The sequence below is a fragment of the Gavialis gangeticus genome, unplaced genomic scaffold (genome assembly GCF_001723915.1).
Source record: "Gavialis gangeticus isolate Ggan-Ray unplaced genomic scaffold, GavGan_comp1, whole genome shotgun sequence".
NCBI lineage: Eukaryota > Metazoa > Chordata > Crocodylia > Gavialidae > Gavialis > Gavialis gangeticus.
In genome coordinates, this window is record NW_017729029.1 from 8,467,740 (window position 1) to 8,488,343 (window position 20,604).

The 20,604-nt window shown below is 54.3% G+C and overlaps 1 protein-coding gene across 1 annotated transcript in view; it reads right to left on the reverse strand.

Annotated features, from left to right (window-relative positions):
* Positions 1-290: 290 nt before the first annotated feature.
* The window catches only part of SHROOM4 (shroom family member 4), a gene marked incomplete at its 5' end in the record, with an annotated part of 65,788 nt that continues 45,474 nt past the window's right edge, over positions 291-20,604 (reverse strand). The window contains 9 exons of the mRNA XM_019521002.1: positions 291-1,764; positions 2,506-2,778; positions 3,293-3,473; positions 4,002-4,287; positions 4,370-4,500; positions 5,405-6,130; positions 10,939-11,000; positions 13,886-16,250; positions 18,621-18,752. Coding sequence (XP_019376547.1) covers positions 1,495-1,764; positions 2,506-2,778; positions 3,293-3,473; positions 4,002-4,287; positions 4,370-4,500; positions 5,405-6,130; positions 10,939-11,000; positions 13,886-16,250; positions 18,621-18,752 — 4,426 coding nt within the window. The remainder of the gene's footprint in view (positions 1,765-2,505; positions 2,779-3,292; positions 3,474-4,001; positions 4,288-4,369; positions 4,501-5,404; positions 6,131-10,938; positions 11,001-13,885; positions 16,251-18,620; positions 18,753-20,604) is intronic.

Genomic DNA, 20,604 nt, shown 5'->3' on the forward strand with positions numbered 1-20,604 from the left:
TTCCCCATAGCCCCTGCCCATACCTCCAAGTTCGTCCTGGCATGGGAGCTCAGCAGGCACATGACCAAGGACTCCATGGGGATCCCACACACTGCTGAGTCCAAGGCAGCTGCTGGGAGCCTGAAGCACAGGTTAGCAGAGACCATCGGTGACAGGGTCTCTGCAGACATCTCCCAGCCTCTTGTCAAGGTGTCCTGGTGGAACAGATGCAGGAGGTCACAGGCCAACCTGCTTCTACTGCCCTGCGTGGAGCTGCCATGGTTACAAAGGAATCCACACGAGTCTCCGAGTGATGGATCTGACCTGGATTCTTGTGCCCTGCCAGAATGGACTCTGAACAGCCTGCACAGAGGAGCCTACTGCAAGGGGCAGGGCCTTGGGCTAGAGGGCACAGGGAACAGTCCCCTGTGGAGGACAGGGAGGTGTTGAACCTGGCTGGAAGGGAAGGTGATCTGAAAGCCTTGTGCCATCCTTACCTGGGAGCACTGAGGAAGAGCAATTCTTGTCTCTGCTGCTGACTTCTCAAGAGCTCATCTGGGCTCCCTCCATCCAGCAAGCCCAGACTGGATCCCATCCCCAGAGGCAGGGCTGACCAGGACAGCAGGCTCTGGGCAGATGCTCCAGCTGTGGCTATGCCCCGCACCCTGCCCTCCTCACTGGCTAAGAAGCAACTTAACATATAAAAATAAATAACATTTCAGAAGGATCCCCTGCCCCCCAGCCACACTCCCACATGCAAGCGCAGGCACAGGTGTAGAGAGGACCAGACACCAGTCACTAGGACAAGATCCACTTTGGTAGTGCTGCCTGCAGGCTTGGTGCTTGGCTGGCAGTGCCATCTAGGCCTGTGGCTGGGATGTTCATGCAGACAAGGGCTCCTGCGGCAGGATGGTTGACAGGAAGCAAGCATCAGTCCCTTGGGTTCCCTGGCTCACAGCTGTGTCTGCCACACACTTTGGCAAAGGCTGGGAAGGCTAAAGCAACATCCTTTTGGGGTGTTCAAGAGACCATGTCATCAGGTTCCCTTCCAGTTCAGCTCCAGAAATCCCTGTATGCTCTCCAGTGGAGGTGGGTGGGTACTCACAGGCCTGGCAGAACTCCTGCAGTACAGATCCTCTCTGTTCCTGGTGTTGGTGAGATGGCACCTGTGACCCAACAGGTTCCTGACAGGCCAATGATGGGAGATGGCTGGCATAGCCGCACCCCAGGGGCCTCAGGACTTGGAATTCTTGGGGATGTCCAAGGTCTTTTCTGAACTCACTGATTGGTAACCAGGGCCCAACTGGTCCTGGCAGCCAGCCAGAAGGCACTTAAGTCTCCTGCAGAATTAGTGCATGTTCTGAGATGGGAACACCAGCCTCAAAGCCATTCTCCGAGGCCATAATCTGGGAGACTGCAGTGGCCAGCAGGGCACAATTATGCCCCACCTCTGCTCTAGGTCCTGTTGGCATCATCCATGAGAAGGCAGCTGCAGCTGCTGGGCAGGCCAGGGCACTAACACTCTTTGGGGCCCAGCAGGAGACTCTCCCTGAGACACTTAAGCTGCTCCTCCCCCAGCTTGATTTTCTCCTCTAGCTCCCGTTGCTCAATGAGGAGGGCAGACTTCATCTTGACAAAGTGCTGGTAGTCCTGTAGCTGCTCATCCAGCAGGTAGCGTGACACAATCTCATACACAACCCGCTCCCGGCGGCCCACGTGCTCCTTCAGCTCCTTGGCATCTTCCAGTTGCTCTGAGAGCTGCCGCTTCTTTTCAATCAGTGCTACCTGCAGGACAGAAGGGCGGAGGGGGTAAGCATGGCCTTCAGAGCTGCTGTGGCCTTGAGGTAGGACGTGAGGAGCAAGATTGGAGGTCCCCAAGACAAGACAGAATAGGGCCCAGCCCCACATAAACAACCCCCAAATAATTCATAGAAATGTTGGATTTGGGGAAGAAAGTTCAGGAGCTGGGAAACCTTACACACAACTCAGCTTTTACCCCTCAATCCTGCCCCACAGCCCTCTACCATCCCATCCCTGAGCAGAGACAACCCCCCATATCTGTGCTTTGCTAATGCAGAATGTGGTTGCCTAAATAACCAACTGCTGTCACAGGCAGTGTGGTCCTATGTTAGTTCCTGAGCGAACCATAATGATCTCCTCTGTAGATTCACCTCACCTTACTTGTTTCACAAATGCAGTTCCTGAGCCTAGACTGTTGGTGAACATGGTTGTGCACTGCTTAGTGCCTTGTGCAACCTGACTCAGAAGTACATGTAAGAGTCCTTGGGGAGCAACCTCAGAAGTGCTTCTTTTCTCCAGCATTTTCCATCCTGCCGTCAGACCCTCCCTGCTGCCTGTGACCCACCGCCCTGGTTCCCCAGCGGATGGCATGTGGCTGGTGATATAGCTCCAGCAGAGATGCAGGGCTGGGATACTCATGCCCATACTGAGGAAGACCTCTCTTCCATGTCTGCTCCTCCCACCTCACTCCTTCTCCCCCTTCAGCCTGCAGCTCCTGCCCCATACCTTCTCCTCCTCAGTGGCCTCAGGGCCCAGGCTGTTGAGCGCATTCTCCACACGTGCTAGGCGGCCCGAGAGAGACAGCAGCAGGTTGACCACTCTGTCCAGGTCCCCGACAAAGAGGCGAAACTTGTCCAGCTCATTGGGCTTGCAGACACCCTTGAGCTGGCTTTCCACTTCTTCACCCAGTGCCGTGTTGGCACTGATGTCATCCTGCAGGCCCCGCTGCGCCTCCTGCAGCACTGACAGCTTCCTGCTGAGGCTCTCGATGAGCTGTGCCTACATAGAGGAGGCGTGTTACACAGGAGATGGAGAGGGGGCTAGGAATCAGGGTGATGGGGTTCTCTTCCTAGCTCTGGGCAGGAAGAGGGGCCTAGCAATTAGAGCTGAAGCAGGGGGCTCGCCTGTGTTCTTTCCAGCTATGGGTGGGGTTTGAGTTAGGTAGGGGCTCTCTTGGGCTTTATTCTCTAAGCTGGGGAAGGAAGTGGCATCTAGTGGTTGGAGCAGGGGTACAGGACTTTGTTTCTATTCCCAGCTCAGGAGAAGGAAGTGCAGGCTAGTGGTCACAGCGAGGTGGGGGGGTCTGCTGGGTTCTCTTCCCTGTCCTTCCATGGGCCCTTGGCCAAACCCCACAGGGAGGATAAGGATGCCCCAGTGATCTCACAGGGGCCCAGCCACAGTGCTCCAGGCTGGACCCCATATCCACATTCATTCCCTAATGCCAGTGGAAGGTTTTCTGCCTGCAACTCTGGTTAGGGCAGAGCCTGCAGTATCTGTAACTGCCCCCTCTCACCTTCTTCTGTGCCAGCTCATGATCCACCTCCTCATCCTCAGAGGTCCCCTCTGCTGTGTCTGGCAGCTCTTTCATTTTGTTCAGCAACTCAGCCTTGCCCGCCGAGGTGTTATAATACGCTGAGTAGGAGGTGGGGCTGATGGCCCCACCTGGGGGAGGCGAGATGGGCTGAAACTCCTGCCTGCACCAACACAGGGCACCACAGGGGTTAGACAGAGACCTGATGGGGGATATCGCAGCACAGTGCAATGGAACCCACACTGGCAGAAGACCCCAGCATCCACACCCTCAGGAACCCCTGTGGCTCCTGCCTTCCAGGGCTCCTTCAATGCACATCTGAAGTCCTGTTCTGCCAGTGTCCTTAGTCCCTCTTGTCTCCCATTCCTAAGAGTCACAAGGGAAAGATTCACTGCTGCTATGTGCAGAGGCAATGTTTGAATGTATGGCCAGCCACAGAGGCTGCCTGTCCAATGATGTATAGGGACAGCAGCAACAAGGTCTAAAATCTGCAGGAAAGTGGAGGGCTGAGATAACTTTGGAGAGGAGTCAGGCTGAAGGAACATGGACAACACACAGAGATGTCATATGCTCCAGCCTCAAAGTCCTCATGCTGGTGGTGTCTGCATCTAGAGCTATTTACATCCTGAAATCCAGCCCCGCCAATGCCCACCAGCCAGCTTCATGCAAGAGAAGCTGAGATGCCTCCTACCTTTCATGGGCCACTGCCTCCCCCTGCTTCTCCAGCAGCCAGTCCTGCTGGCGTTGGTCCTTCCATGCCTGCTGATCCCCCGCCGAGAAGAGCTCACCCATGACCTTGGCTGTCGTCACCATGCTGGCAGCTGGGGTCAACACACTGGCCAGGGAGCTGTCCCTGCCAGCCACATCTCGCATCAGCTCCTCTGAGTCCATGCGGCAGGGGTGCTGCCTGCTTGTTACACCCAGCCGACAGGTCTCCAGCTCCACGTTCTCCGGGGCTGACTCCATCTCCTTGGGGGCTGCAGAAGGAGGCAAGGAATGAATGGCCATAGTTGGTATGTGGGCTCACTCTAGAGGAAGTCATGGGGAAGCCTCACTCACCCAGGCTGGGGGGGCTGGGCCGTGGCTGCTCGTGGCCCCAGCTGATCACTTGGTACTGCTCATCCTTCATAGGCCTTCCCTTATCCCACTGGGTCTTTGCCTTCACTCCCTCCTCTGAGAACCCATCTGGCCTTTAAACAGAGGGGATGAAAGTTATTGATAGCCCTTCAAATCCCCCCAGCCCCTCACATGCCGAGCAAGAGCCCTAACTTCAAAGAAGCAACTTTAGGCTGGCTGGATTCAGGAAAATGCTCAAAAACACAACTACATGCTTGACAGAGGAGTGTGTTGGACAATGGGCAATTGGGAGAGGCAACAAGTAAAAGCAACAAGTCCCACGTAGAGGCAACAAGTCCCTCAGGCTTGTGCCTCGCCTGGCTTATGTGAAAAAAATTCAGGACTCAGTGCCTGCTCTGGGTTTACGTGAGGCAAGCAGAAGGACGCAAGGGGTCAGCATCAGCATTCTGCCAGGGTGGCCACAGTTTGCTGCTGCCATTTTCTGATCCTCCCAGCTGCTAGAGGATTGGTATCCAAGGGGTGGCAGATAGGCAGTGACAGCCCAGCTCCTGCCCTGGATGGGGTGGGGAGGAGGTAGCAGTGCCAGGCTGGCTGGATCGCAGCCCCCACTCCTCCACATGGAAAACATCCCTCACTCTGGCTGAAATGGTGGTTGATGGATCAAGGTGCTTTTAGTTTGGCAGACACCTAACAAAGTGCTCCAAGCTCCTGGACTCAGGCCCATAGAAGGGGACTCCCAACAGGGTTGGGCATCTCCTCGTGACAGACCAGTGCATGTTTGCTCTCCATCTCCTAGAGAAATAGGCTCAGCCTCAGTCTGAAGTAGGACACGAGCACCTGGAGACCACTGCCATGAGACAAGCACAGCTTAGGGCCAATGGCAGCATCCAAAAACTACCTCTTGAGGTAACAAGTCCTGCCACTGCAGTAAGGACACCCCTGTTATCCTTCCTGTGCCAGGGGAGGTGGCAGGGGTGCATACTGTGGTGGGAGGGAAGAGACAGCAGGGATACTTGCCTAGGAGAGTCTCTGGTGCCCACATCTAGCCCTGGGAGCTCTGGTGTCCTCCATAGTGAGCTGGGGCAGTAATAGTGGTGGCTCCCCTGCTCTGGGGGCTGCCCAGTGCCTGTGGGGATGGTAGATTCCTGAGGTGGGGTGAACTGCACTCGACACTGTGAGGGGGCTGGAGGCTTGGCTGAGTCCCCATGGTGCTTGTCTAGGGGCAAGCTCTGGGAACGCTGCCTTGCTGCCTCTACAGAGCTTCGATTTTGCTGGTGGGACTGCTCCAAGGGCACTGCTGTGAAGGCTGAGATGGACCCTGAAGATTCAGGAGGGTAGACGTGGTAATGGGATGTCCGGCGAGTCCTGTACTTCTCCCAGTTGGGGGGTGGGGGTCGTGGAGGGGGTGGCCCTTTCTTTCTGGTTGGACATGGAGGCTCTGGCCTAGTCGCATCTAGCTTAGCTGAGGGGATGTCTCTTCTCTCCATGCGCCTGGGACTTGGAGGCTCTATGTTGAGGTGGCTTTCGGAGAATGCCCGTCCACGGAGTGGGCGATGCAGCAGCTCTGGCAGGCTCTCCTCATAAGCTGGGCTCTCCTGCCCTTGTGCAGCTTGATCACCGTCCCAAGAGAGGTCTAGGGAGGACGTGGCCCGGTAGCACTTGGGCCACTCTTGCTCAGAGCTCTCAAAGCAGGGCTGGAACGGCCCCCCCTTCTGCAAGCTGATCTTGTAGTGCGACAGTTCGCTGCAAGAGACAGGAGGGGGCAGACAACCCAAAAGCAATTCAATCACATGGTCACGTTTTGTGCCCGGCCTCAGCCTGCTCAGTGCTGCCAGGTGCTTGTCTACAAACAGGGTTACTGTCACACCCAGGGACTCAAAGGCCCAATTCCCTACTGTTAGGGCAACCCTGGCCCCTGGGAGCAACTCTAGATAGCAACAGCCTCCAACAAGGCCATGAATCCCCACCACTCTGTGCTGCAGGGCCCAGCCTATTCCACTCACTTAGTGCTCTGGGCCTCTACCTATCTACTGTAGGATTTCTATGTCCCCAAATCACAGTACCATCCCCTCCAACTCTTCTTCCCCCACCCCCACCTCAAGGGCTTCAGTGCCAAAGCTGTGCCCTGGGAACCCTGGCATGGGTAGTCTAAAGAGTTCTCAGGATACTTCCACTAGGACATCTGCATTTGAAACACCCCAGCATGAAACCAGAGATGGTGCGCAGTCACTTCAGGGGGACGTGTCTGTGATACTGCCCAACACCCGAACCTCAGCTGATCCTATTTCCAACCCACTGGACATATCCCTTCTCCAGGTGCTCCCTCCATGCAAGGTTTAGCTTGGTGTTCCAGTAGCCTAGGCCAGAAGTGGAGGTTGAAGGAAAGGAGGTGGGTGGTCAGAGCACCTGGGACCAGGGCTCCAGCAATCCCACTGACTTGCTGTGTGCTCCCATTCTAGGCTGACAACAACCCAGCTTTGTAGAGCCCTCAGAGTGACCAGAGGAGCCAAGCTCAACTAGGCCCCCATGTACAGCACTACTAGGCCCCCATGCCTTGAATGGAACTGGGTTTTTCTCCTCTCCACAACCTATCTAGGCCATGGATGACCTTGGTGCTGAACAGCAGCCCTGGGAACTGGAGCTGCTGCCCACCCCTGAACTACCTACTGCTTATAATGGACAAGATGGCTGCAGGGGTGAGCTAACTCTGAACAGTCTATTCTCCCCTCCTGCCCCCACAAGCCAGAGACAAAACTAGCTGCATTGGGAAGACAGTATTGCCTAGTGGATGGCGCTGTGGGCTGGCAGTCAGGAGCTGCCACTACCCTCCTGGGTGACCTTCAGCAACTCATTTCCCTGCTCTGTGCTTCAGTTTCCCCACCTGTACTGTTGATATACCAACTTACTTTGCAAAGCACTTTACAATCTACTGATGAAAGGCACTACATGAGAGCTGGGGATTTTACACAGACAGGGACTGTACTGCCTGCAATCTTCCAACCCATACCCCTTGGAAAACCTCTCTGCTTGCTGTGATGCTCAAGACTAGGCACACAAATCTTAGCCACAGGCATTCCCCTTCCCAGCAGGGTCCCATAATTGTCTCATACACATGCGTGCCACTAGAGCCCACAGGCAGAGAAGGAACAGCATTTATCCCACCCCTTCCCCAATTTGCTCCTGAAATCCAAGGAATAGCCAGAGTTTGCCTTTCTCTAGAGACGCGTGTTGACATCCCAGCTGCCCCCCTCCCTACCCTCACTTCTGTTTGCAATCCCAAACACTGAAGCTCTCCCTGCAGTGCTAATGTGGGAGTGCCTAAAAAGAACTGGCTCCCTTTCCTCTGGCCGTAGCCTGGCTTCTGCACTGCCCCTGGCCCTCAGGGCACACAGCAGAGGAGGAGCTGGAGTTGCGCTGCCCCAGGATCCCACAGTGTGCCCCAAGGCGCACATGTAGCCACTGCCACCATGGCTCACAGCAGGCAGCAGGCAGGCTGTGAACAGCTGCACCAGGGTCCAGAGCCCTGTCTGTCTCTGTGGTGACAGCAGCTGCACACGCACCTCACGGCACACAGCAGAGAAGGGGTTGGGGTTGCGCTGCCCCAGGGCCCTTCCCTGCCGTGTGCCCGGATCTAAGCGTGCAGCTGCTACCAGCCATGGGGCTGGGCTGGAGCTCTGGACCCCAGTGCACTGGTTGCAGCCTCCCAGCTGCCTGCCACATCCATCCCAGCTACCTGCCACAGAGCCTAGGCTCCTCACAATGTGGCCTGCAGTCACCCTGTCACCTGTGTGGTTGGCAGCAGCTGCCCATAGCCACAGCCAGCTGTGGTGTGCAGAGCAAAATGTCCTCATGTGTCATGCTCTGGCATGTGTGCTGGGGTTGCCAACCCCTGCTTTAGGAGATGATGCTAGATTGCTGTGGGGAGGCCATGGCTTTCATGTACTAGGCTTCAGTGTCAACAGGGTGTGCTGGCATCTTTAGAAACAACAACGTAAGTCTGATTTCCCCTCTGAGATGCTCCACCTTACATTTCCCCACCTGGGAAGAACACCCTCACTGTTAAGCCTCATCCAGGCATCTCCTCACTGGGAAGGTCCCCAACAAGAGGCACAGCCTTCAGACACGAGGCCTGACCTACTGGCCATTCACCAGACACCAGTTCCTGTTAAAGAACCATTTGCTGCACATAGCCTCCAGCAAGGGGCCTTTCCGCTTGCTAAGAGGGCACAAACAGAGGGGAATCTGCCTTTGTTGGGCAAATGAATACCTATAAAAAAGGAAAATCCAAGACAGAAAAATCTTACACTGGGGAAATCTCATTTAAAAGAAAAAAACCTTGAAGAGGAAGCAATCACTAAAACACATACCACAAACAGTCACCCAGCTTCACTAAGCCTTCTAAAGCCACGCAACCCCCATGGGACAGATACAGCCATGCCAATGTGCTTATTACTGGCTGAGTTGTCTGAACCTCCTCCACTGACCCTGCCACCTCAAATTCCTCTTTGCCTCCACTTGCAGGCCAAAAGTGTGTCCCTCTGCATCTCATCTTGATGTAGAGACTGGAGGCACCACCACCTCCCCTCTGCTCAATCTATCAGTTCCACCCTCACCACCACTGCACACAACAAAGCCTCAGCTACCTACAGTAGAGAAGCCAGACAGCCCTACACTTTATCAGTCACTCTCCTGACACTGGGGAGAGATCAGAGCCCACAAAGCTACCACACCATGTCCACTGCATGCCACACATCCTTGTCATACATGCCAAGGCACTGAGAAGCAAGGGCCACCACAGAAACCCCCTAGCCTAGCTGTAGATTCACAGGATTTAAGGACAGCATGGACTATTACATCACCTGGTCCAACCTCACATCTCAGTGATCATAACCCAGTTACCCCAGTAATTTATCCCATTAATATACATCTTTTGGGGCCTTCAAGTGCTATTGCAATCCAGACAAATGCTCCTAAGCATGCTAGCATGGACAGGAACATTGCATGTCCAGCTAATGAGCCACATTTTCCTGCTCGTGTTTTCAAAGTGTTGAATATCACTTAAAATGCTTAGTCCTACATCTCCGTCACCAGGATGGGTTGCAGTGCAACGAGGCAAAAGGCAGAGTTAAAGTTCCTGGCATTCCCCTAACGCTGCTTTTACCATGTCAAGTATTTGGGCTTAAACAAATTTGAAATTGAATCTGAAAAGGTTTGAACAAGCAGGTGCCTAATTCAAGGCTCCTGAATCTATCTTTAGGCACTGAGGTTGGGATTTTCCAAAGATTAATGCTCCTAAATCACTTGGGAAATCTATTCACTCAATGCCAGGACCATTTCCAAGAGCACCAGAGGATTGTTGTTTCAGTGGCAGTTGTCTGGAAGCATATGTGCACACTGGGAAGCTTGTGGTGACAGCAGCTGTTTGGCATCGCGCACACTTGAAAAAACAGCTCTATTAGGTGCCAAATTATGGATTTAAAGGACCTAAATTGAGGCGTCTACATCTGGAAACCTTGACCTTAACAACCTTCAAGGCCCTTCCTGTGCTACATCGCTACTCTGTGCTCACAACCTTAAAGGATTTGGTTTGGGAACTTATCCAAGCTCTTCTGCCTTCAAAATAAGCTAAAAGGCACTGTGCTCAGCAGGCTGGATGCTTGCCTCAGTTCACTGGAGCAAGGGACAGGGTTTCTGCTGAGCTGCTGTTCTGTAACTTTTCAGTAACACCCCAGAGAAAATCCTGGCCCATAGGAAATCCCCTGCCTCCAGCAGAAGCATAAATGGAATCTCTTAGCAGGGCCAGCAGCCTGCCTGTCCCATCAGCATCCAAACGCATGAAATCCCAGGAGTCATTATGGAGGCCACTTATTTTGGCTTCTGCAATCCAGATTGTCTGAGAAAGGGTCAGAGGGCAGGGGGCTTTGAACTCTTGGACACAAACTCCAAGCCACTGGTGTTCCTGACTGTGCCAGAGCTGGATTAAAAGTGAGATTTTTTTAGCCTGCCACTGTGCTGCTATGAGTTGGAGGGTTTGTAGATGAGTTCAAAAAATCCACTGGATTTGCTCAGGTGCTGATCCCTTCCACATGTGCAGAGCTGCACCATTACTCTCAACCATCCTATGGCATCTTTTCTGTACCCATGAGTGATGGTCCCATGTTGACCATGGGGGCAATAAGAATTGCTTTCCTCAGGACAGGTTCTTCCCTGGATAGTACCATGCACAGGTGCATGTAGGGCTGGGCAGCAGCATCCTATGGGAAGGGCAAGCAGGCCAGATGGAGCCCGCTTCTTCCAAGCTGCTTGGAAGAGCACCCAGGGTAAGGCAGCACCACTGCTCCTTGGGGCCCAAGCAGTCCAGCTGGAAGCGGGAGCCGAGCAGCACACTGGGATGATGGGGCATTGGTGACCCTGCTGGGCCATCCCAGCCTTGGCTTCTGCCTTTAGCTTTTAATCAAAGCAAAAAATCTGCCCCTCACCCAAGGTACCACATCAAAGGCTTCCTGCCAAGTGGGGAGTCAGTCCCCCATCCCCCAGCCAGCGCCTCTTACCTCACTGACTGGCTGGCCTTCCTGTTTATCGCTGCGGGCTCCCATTCGTCCAGAGGAAATTCCTGCAAAGAAAAATCAGATGAGCAAGAATGCCAGGATAAGTCTGTGCCCCTCCCCCATGTGGCTGCTTTCCCACTCCCCCTGCCCCAGACACTGCTGTCTGGCTCAAACCTCAACCTTACTCCACACACTGCCTTCCCCTATAATTGCTCCCACCTTGGGAAGCAGAATGGATGGGAGGCAGAGGTGGGGGGACATTTATACCTTTCAGCCCTCATGGTCACGCTCTGCCAAAAACAGCTTTCAGATGGGAGCAGGTCTCAGCAGGGAGATGCATCCTTCTTGCTGCTAATGCCCCCCTTGCTAGTCATAAACCCATTCAGCCTATTTGCTGCCCCTTGTCCGGATTTGACTCCCACAGGGCCATGGGTGGCACTGCAACAAAGACCTTGCCCAGCTCAGCTGGGTCTGCACCACGATGTCAGGGTTCGCTGCAGCCGAGGCAGGCGGGTGTGTTCCCTACAGCACAGCAGCCCGGGCAGGTCCCATCACAGCCCAACAGGTATGGAGCCAGGCGGGGCACAAGCAGGAAAGCAGCACGCAGGGTGCTGCTGGGAGCCAAAAGCTCTCTTTCTGCTTCACAAAGCAAACATGTACCTCAGAGCACCTGAGCATTTAGGCTCTGAGTTGGACCTGGCAGGGAATTGCACCTCCAGAACCTGAGCTGAAAGCCCCAAGAGAGGCTCTGCCCCTGCCTTGCCCTGGGGCCAGGCCACCAACCAGACAAACTGACTGAACGACAGCAACACACTGCCAAATCTAGCATCACATGCCAAAGCTAGTGCAAAAGCTATAAAGCAGCTCAGAAAGCAATGCTACCCCATGGCACAGGGAGTTCTGCAAACTGTATAGCCACCTCCAGCCATTAGTGCTAAGGAGCTGCAGCAGCTTTAAGAACTGCCACACTCCCAGACCCCTTTCACTACACAGGAGCTGTGTCAACATGAGATATTTACTACACAGTAGACTAATTAACTGTGCAGTAAATGTCTTGGTGCACCTCTATTAGGTTGGAGTAAAGTAATTTACTCCACAGCAGCACATGTGTAGACACTGCCCCAGCTGGCTGAGGCTTAAGTATGCTTCAGTGCAGGGGCTGCCTGCAGGCTAGCCCCACACTGAAGCCCTCATGCCACAGCTACCCCCTCCACAGCATGTGGAGCCAGGGGAGCAGCCCCGGGCTGGCAGGCTGACCCCCTGGGCTTCCTGCCAGCTGGGGCTGTTCCAACCTGGCTCAACATGCTGCAATCCCAGGCCCACATGCAGATGCATGCCCAAGAACAATAAACTCTGGAGTAATAAGCTGTGGAGTTTATTGCTATATATTAATAGGCATATGTAAATGCACCCAGGGAGGACACGTTTATTGGCTCAACACATGGTTTCATTATGTGTGAATAGTGTATTTGTTCCAGGCACGTGCCTACAGCTGGGTACATGCACCTGCCCCAGGGCACCTGGTGCTGGCTACAGTAGAGAAGACCCTGGATCTGAACACCCCAACAGGCATCCACTATACTCCACAGGCCACTTCTGATAAAGGAGGCATTTGTTTGCCAGGGCTATTGCTTCTCCCATATTGTGCAGAGAGAATAAAATGAGAGCTCCAAGCACAGCAGAATCTGTCCAGTGACCCCACAGCAGTCCTTCTAGATATAAAAACATCCTGATTTCCAAGTCAAGATTCAGTTTTCTGTAATGACAGCTACAAGCTCAGCAACCTCCCCTGAGGGTGGAAGCTACTGTCTCCTGCCCTACAGGGCCAGCACAAGGCAGACTTGGAAGCAGAGGCATAGCTGGGATTCAAGTACTGCATTCCCTGCTTTATACCCGTCTCTCGCTGTCCCTGTTCTCTGCTGTCTCAGCCCCACTGCAGGTGCACAAACTGCAATGCCTCGCTGTCCCCAGCTGACCAGCATGGGATCAGCACAGATGGGCTCCAGAGGAAATGCCCCCTGGCTAGTAAAGATCTCTCACAGGTGGGCAAGTATAACCGGGTGCAGTGGATCTCCGAAGCAAGGGGTGGGAAGGGACACGTCTTGGGAGCTCAGCACAGACAGGGACTGTTTGGAGGCTCAGGGGCTGGGATGCCAGAGGCTGTCCCCAGAAAAGGCAGATGAGTATGGCAGGTATCATGGTCAATAGCAGGGGCGGGCAATTATTTTGGGCAGAGGGCCACTTACTGAGTTCTGGCAAGCAACTGAGGGCCACATAACAGGCAGCCCAGGGCAGATAACTATTAATTTTCTAAATTTTTTAGGGGCCCTGCGGGTTGGATAGAATGGCCTGGTGGACTGTATCTGGCCCCTGGGCCACATTTTGCCCACCCCTGGTCAATAGCATGCGATAAACTACACCATCCAGGCCTCTACCTCCATCTGCACTGTGTGCAACAGACAGAGGTAGCCAACGGCTGCCTCCAAGTGATCCTCTGGCCATCAAGAGCCCAAAGGCACTGTCCTGCACTACAGAATCTGTCCTAACCCCTCACCCCACTCACCTGCACTCTGCCCACAGATCAGCCACTTCTGACCTATAACAGCCATGGGAGAGAATGCCTCCTGCTGTCCTGTGAATGCCACAGCAGCAGAAGTGGAGGCAAAGGTGAGGAGAAAGTGGGAAAAAGATGCGATTCCTAGCAATGCCGAGCCTTGAGATAGGCAGATCACATCAACTGCCAAGCCCTAAGCCTCCTGACACACACGCACGCATCTCCCCAAAGGGGCAACTCATGCTGCTGTTGCAAGGCCCAGGCCCTGGAACAGTCTGCTCTGTTCCTGCAGATGCAGGAACTTGCAGAAAATGGAAGTTTTCTTGCCATTTTCCAGTTGGTCTAATAAACGGTATCATTTTGGAACCAAGAGTTCTAGTTTTTTGTATGTCTTACCGGAATGAAGCTCTTTTGCAGAGGCCAGGGCTCACTCTCCTCTATGACCTTGTGTGAGGATGGGCAGCAGCAATCAGAGCAATGTGCCCATGGGTGGGGGTGGCAGTGGTAACCATGGTGGGTGGTCTGCATGTTCCTGGGGACCAAGCCAGGGCACATGTCCCTAGAGCAGTAATGGCAGGGCTCATGAAGCACTGGCCCTGGCACAGTGCAGGTGTAAGGAAAGGCCCGGAGGTATTCAAAGTCTCTGTGCCGTGTGACAGGCTTGTAGCACACAGGGGAGTCCAGGCAGCATTCAGGGCAGGCAGCAGCATTCTGCTTCCCGGGTGAGAGTGGTGTGTAGGACTGGTCCATGGAGTGGCGCCGCAGGTCCCAGCGCTCCACATCCACAGGCTGGAAGGTGTTGGACTCTGCTGCTTTGGGCCGGAAGCTAGCTAGCTTCCTATGCCAGCCAGGGTGGTGGGCTCCAGGGACAGACCGGCTGCTCTCTTCAAAAAACTTTCTCCTGTCAGCAAAGGGCAGGAGGACAGCATCCTCGGGCAGCCGTGGTGGGGATACTGGGGCATCTGGGCCCTTGGTATACACCTCAGTCTCATGAGGGCTTGGGGAGTCCTGAGGCAGGTGAGGCTGCAGCTTGTGCTCCGGAGACCACTTCCACCGGCGCCGGCCTGCCAGGGCCATTGGCTTCTCCTTGTCAGGAGGAGGTGGGCAGGGGCCCTTCCTCACAGGCTCTGGCACTGGGATGTTCCTGTCTGTCAGGTGCCTGGGGCTCCTGTTGGCCTCCTCAGTAGACGCCACATCTGGCTTGGGATTGAGGGGCTCTGGTCTGGCTCGAGCCATGCTGGTTGAGCTCCTGTCTCCTGGGCTGGGCACTTGGCTTTGCACAGGGGGAGAGGGTGCAGGGGCAATAGGGGACGCCGGCCTGGAGGGGGTGCTCTTGGAGGGCTCAGTCTCTTCCACCAGTTCCTCCCCGTGCAGCAAGGTTGAGGAGCCCTTGCTTTTCTGGAGCTGGGCTTTTGTCTTCTGGATCTCATTGCGCAGATTGGTGGCAAAGCGCTCATTCCTTCGCCGCATATGAGCTGAGCGGTGATGGGAGGGGCCCATCTTTCTATTGGCTGGCTTGCTTTTCTCATGCTCTTTCCCCTCTCTTGCCAGCATCTCAATACTGCAGCCAGGCATCAGGCTGGCAGACCACTGCAGAGCAGCTGGCTCCCCTGGCTCACCACATGGCCTCTCTGGCTCTGGGGAACACCTGTAGGGTGACTGGCAATGCCCCGCATCCTGGGCTGAGCCTGCAGAGCACTGGGATTCTGCAGCATGGTCATTAGCCCACTCCTTGGCCACAGCTGGGTCACCACAGGGCGGGTCTTTGGCAGCCAGGGGGCACCAGATTGGGCTCTGCTGCTCTGAGTGCAAAGGGGACACAGTCCACTGGTGCCCATCCTGAACAGGCAGCACCTGGGAGTCCTGGCTGTCACTGGCTACTTCCAGAGAGTGCAGCTGGGATGCCAGAAGTTGCTCAGGGGCACTGTGCCGGTGAGCCATGTGCCCTTTCCAAGGAGAAGGGGGCAGATCACCATTGGCTGTTACCTCCGCCATGGCACTTCTGTCCTGATACAGCCCATGCATCCCTTGTGGATGCTCCAAGCTCTCTCCCATAAGCTGCTCGGTGGTGCGCTGCTGCCTGTCTGGGTGGGAGCTCAGCATGTAGTACTGGTCAGCCGAAAGACGCTCCTTTGGGTAGCCTGGGCACATCCCCAGAGCCTGACCACAGGGCCCCTCGTGCTCTTTGTCATGCAGCGACAGGAAGGTGTCTGAGGTCCACCGGCCTTTGAGCTGCATGGAGTTGGGTGGGGCAGACGCACGACGTTTGTCTATGCCAGGTGGCTGCGGGTTGGAAACCCGAAGGCTGTCTCTCCTTGTGGGGGGCTGGGGTGGGATGGGTGCTTTAGAAGAGCTTGAGAAGTTGCTCTCGTGAGGGCAAGAAGATGGTCTGGAGTTGGGTGCTGGGTGGCCACCTAGCTGGTGCAAGCCAGCTCTGCCTGGGGATTCGGCCCCATCTGTGCCTGTCTGCAAGTAGCGCCCATCGTGGTGCTTGCAGGGGCCTAAGCCCTGGAGGATGGAGTCGGTGGAGGAGGTCTCCTCAGGCCGCAATGACAGGGCATAGTCCGAGGCGTTGGAGCTGGCTGAGAAGGAGCTGTAGGCTGAGTCCCTCTTGTTCTGGTACAAGCTCTGGTCAATTGGGGAGAGATGGCCTTCGTAGTAGGCCTGGCTGGGCTGGTCCAGGCTCTCCATGCTCCCAATGGAGCTGCTTTTGTCAGTGCTGCAATGGCGAGAGATCTGGTTCCACTGCAGAGACAGAGCACTGTGGGGGAAGGGGGAAGAGAGGGGACAAGCATTAGGGGCTGTCTGGCAAACACCTTCTCCTCAGCCAAACCATGTCAAGAGCAGAACCCAAGGTCCTTGGCCTACTAACTGGAACATGCCCCGTCTCCCCCCACAAAGACCAAAGTTACACCCCTCTGCTCAGCCCAGAGCATAGGGCCCTGCTGCCAGAGGCAAGGGTGAGAGGCACTGCTGGTGAACACTGGAGCCAGCCAGTGATGCTTGCCATTCTGCAAGCTGAGGTGAATATATTGTGAGCTCCAGATCCTCTGCCACTCCCTGGCCAAGACAAGGACTCCTGTGTCAGCTGCTCCACTGCAGGTACAGCACCACACAACAAACTTTAAATCACAAACATCAGGAACCAAAAGAGTATCTCACACCCTCACCAGGACCAGCACTGAGACAGAAGTGTCTCTTCCTCCCCTGCCACAGCACCACTGTCACCCTCTTACCATAGCATCCCCCCAAGATGCCACATGGGTCTAGGCTGGCATGAACGGCCCAGGAACTGGCTCCCTGGAGATGTAATCTGGTGTCAAACCCAGTTCTAGGATTTCATGTACATTAGGTCAAATGATCCCAGCAAGATAAGCATCTAAGTGTTTCTTGAAAGTGTCCAGAGTAGGTGCATGTACCACTTCTGGGGAACTCTATTCCAGGCTCTGGGGACATGGACAATAAAGTTTTTTCTTATGTCCAGCGTAAAATAGTCTTCCCAGAGTTTGTGACCATTAAACTTTTCTTTCCTTGGGATGCCCTCGTGAACCAACACTCTCTCAGCTCCTGAAACACACCCCTTACATACCTATAGGCAGCCACTAAATCCCTCCTGAGCCTTTGCTTCTCCAGGCTGAAGAGTCCCATGCCTCCCAGCTTCTCTTCATAAGGTCTGCTTTCCTGACCTCTGATCATGCATGTGGCTCTCATCTGGACTCTCTCAAGCTTCTCCACACCCTTTCTAAAGTGTGAAGCCCAGAACTGGATGCAATATTCCAGCTGCGGTCCCACCAGGGCAAAGTAAAGTGGGAAAACTACTTCCTGGGTGAGCTGGTGCAGCTCCAACCACCTTGGTGCCTCACCTTTACCCCAGCTCTGAATTCAGCCCTGGTGCCTGACCCTTCTGCTTAGTGGGAACAGAAGAATTTGTAGCTGAAGGGAGCCTGTGGGCCTTTTCACTGATGCTGGTGTGAAAGCAACAGCTGGCTGGAGGTGAGCAGGACCCCAGCAGAAAGGCATGCAGTGTGCTCTCTCCCACTCCACCACAGGACTCTGGGGTGATCTGGCATTCTTAGCCTTCCCACTTGGCCAACAGAGCTGGAATTCATTAGCTCCTTTGCTGGCAAGGAATCCTGTTCCTCCATTGTCACCACCCTTCCTGCTGAGAGCAGGATCAGAGCTCTGACAAAACAAAACCAGAGCTAAAAACAGGGAAATCTTCCACTGGGGAGAAAAAGAATCAGCCAACAAAAATCCAGAGAGCCAGGTTACTCTGCTTAGACAGATCTTGGGTGCTCAGCCCAGCTCAGAGACCTCTGCAATCCTTTAGCAATGCCCCAAAACACCCCATGTGGGAGGCATAAGTTTGGCAAGAATTGGATCCAGCAAGAGAAAGAACACAGGGAACTGGAAACAATGTGGTACCAGGCAGAAAATTCCAGGGCAAGATGAACACAGACTATAAATACTACTCTAGAGAGATGGACAATGAAACAGCCTAAAGCCCTCTATGGGACAGCAGTGACTCGGCTTTCCCTTGGACAGAACTCCTTACATACCTAGCCAGAGAGAGAGAGAGAGAGAGAGAGATGGAGAGTGCAGACAGGTACTTTTAAAGGCAAATAAACGCTTCAGGGGAAGTTGCAATTAGTGCTGCCAAGCCCAGGGAATTCAGAGGTGAAGGTCACATCCAACAGAACTCTAGAGAGGCTCAGGTCTGCTTAGGGCAGCCAGTCAGCCCCACCAGAGCAGAGACAGAAACAGTGTCAGGCATCTTCATTGGATCTGGGGCTACACATGCATTGGTGGTAACCATGTAATGATAACTAGTGCTTCAAGATGGGGCCCTGAGTGATGCTGAAGACTCAGAGGGGCTGAGGGCAGAAGGTGATGGTTGCATTGGGAAGGTGAGTTTTATAGGCAAGTGCCCCCCAGCATTGCACCCCAGGACTTAGAGTGAACAGTTAACGAGATCCCCACCCCCAGTACCCACAGAGCCTGCATGCCCCAAATTGTGACCACTATGTGAGCAGCTCCAATAAGCCTAGTCTATCTAGAATAGGTTGGAGATGGAGGTTCAGGAGCACCATGCCAATATAAGACCCCACCACGCAGGTGCCCAGGGACTCACCTGGCATCACATCCTGAGTGCCAAGACAGACTGAAGGCATCCGAGGGACAGTGCATGGTGGCAGACTCATTCCGGACCTCTGAAAACTTAGCCAGGTGCCATGAATGGGGCCTGATGACGGGCACGTTCCTCCTGCCAAAAGCAAAAACAGAATGACAAGAATGGAGAGGAAGCTGGCCTGAGGAACCAAGGCTGAAGTCACTTCCTGGAGAGCTTCCCGTCTACGCCAAGAGAGGAGGAGAGGGAGGAGGGCTCCATATCAGGAGGCACGAGGAGTTCCCTATTATGTCACCGGTTTCTTCAGGACATCCCCTCCCCAAACAGACTGGGGTGCTGAGGGCAGGAAGTTCCCTGTTATGTCACTGGCTTCTCTGGGACATTCCCCATCCCTGCCACTGAGGGGGCTCCCCAAGCCCCAGATGTCCCCTGACTGGTGACCCTTACATACAGTGTGACACTAACCCAGCCCAGCAGAAAGGATGTAGCCAGCACGAGGGAGTTGCTGCTCATCTTACAGCATGCTCTTGGACACCACAAGGGTTCAGGACCTACAATGAACCCCCTCCCCCTTCACAGCTTGGAACCACCCCTGCTGCTGCCTCTCCATGCCTACCACTGCAGTGGGTGGGGGGCAGAGATGAGCAAAGCTTCCCACTGTGGGGTACAATGGGAAGAAACTTTCTCCCACCCCCAGCAATTAGAAAAGGGGCCATCACCATATGGTTTATCCTCCCTACACCCCCCCATGGGCATTAATTAGTTTGTTGCCAAGAGTGTACTACTAACCCCTACACACGCATACATATGTGCAGGCCAGTTCTCTTTATCCCAGTACCAAGGTGAGATTTGTGATATTCAGCATATCCTTATAGCATCAACTCTCAGACACAAAGAATTCTGTACAAACTTCAGCTTTTACTTGGAAAACAGTTAACTTTCTCACTGATATTTTGGAAAACATGAGCACAAAATGCTCAGACAGCAGGAGACTGAAAAGCAGCCCCAGCTGGCAATCTGTAGGTCTGAAAATCTCAAGATTTCTCCACGGATCTCATGATTTCAAGGATCTGACTCACAGAGCTGGAAGAGCCACCCACAGGCACCCACGCACTTGCTGCACCACTCTGACCCACACCCTCTGCAGGCATGACTTCAACAGGCGGGCCAACCTGGAAAAAGCTAGCTCATGCCAGGAAGCCAAGACAGTGCCCTAAATTCAGATCTCAGCCACCTACTCTGAGAAACTGCCTGAAGCCTGGAAGCCCCAGCTCTAGAGTTCAGAGCCTGGCTCCACCTTGCCCTAGCATGGGCCTGGCACTGCAATCGGCTCTGCTGGGATGGAGCAGGCACGGAACCAGGCAATCCATCCCTGTGGTTCACAGCTCTGCACCAGCCCTGGGGGGAGCATGCCTGTTGTGGCAGGAAGCCACTTTTGTTTCTCCCCAAAATCTCTGCCCTGTGACAATGTGATTAGGATGGGCCCAGCAGAGGAGACACACCTTACCCTATTCTCTTTAGGTAACCTGAGCTGGATACATCCCTGAGGGAGGGGGGAAACCTGCTCCCTCTGCCTACCTGACTGGTATCAGCTACCTGAGTGAGGGGCATCTACCTGGTGGGCTAGAGTCTGCCCAGCAACTAGTGATATATTTCAAATTGGTTGGCCGACAGCCAACAGGTGCTGGCCTCCACTGGACCAGGTGAACGAGGTCACAGGGGCTATATAAGTTAAGACTGCCCAGGAGGAGGGGGCAGCAGCCACGTGGGGGACTTGGACTTAGAGAGGAGTTTTACCATCTGAAACTGGCTCTCTCCCTCATAACTCATGAGCTAGGAACAGCCTGCCTTCAGAGGGAATCTCCAACAGCCTTGGGATGATACTTGTGAGTAAGCTACTCGAGACCTGATTAGATATATAGCTTGCAGTAACTCAGATGCGTGATCAACTGTTTTGCTCTATGGGATTTCTGATATTGCTGTATCA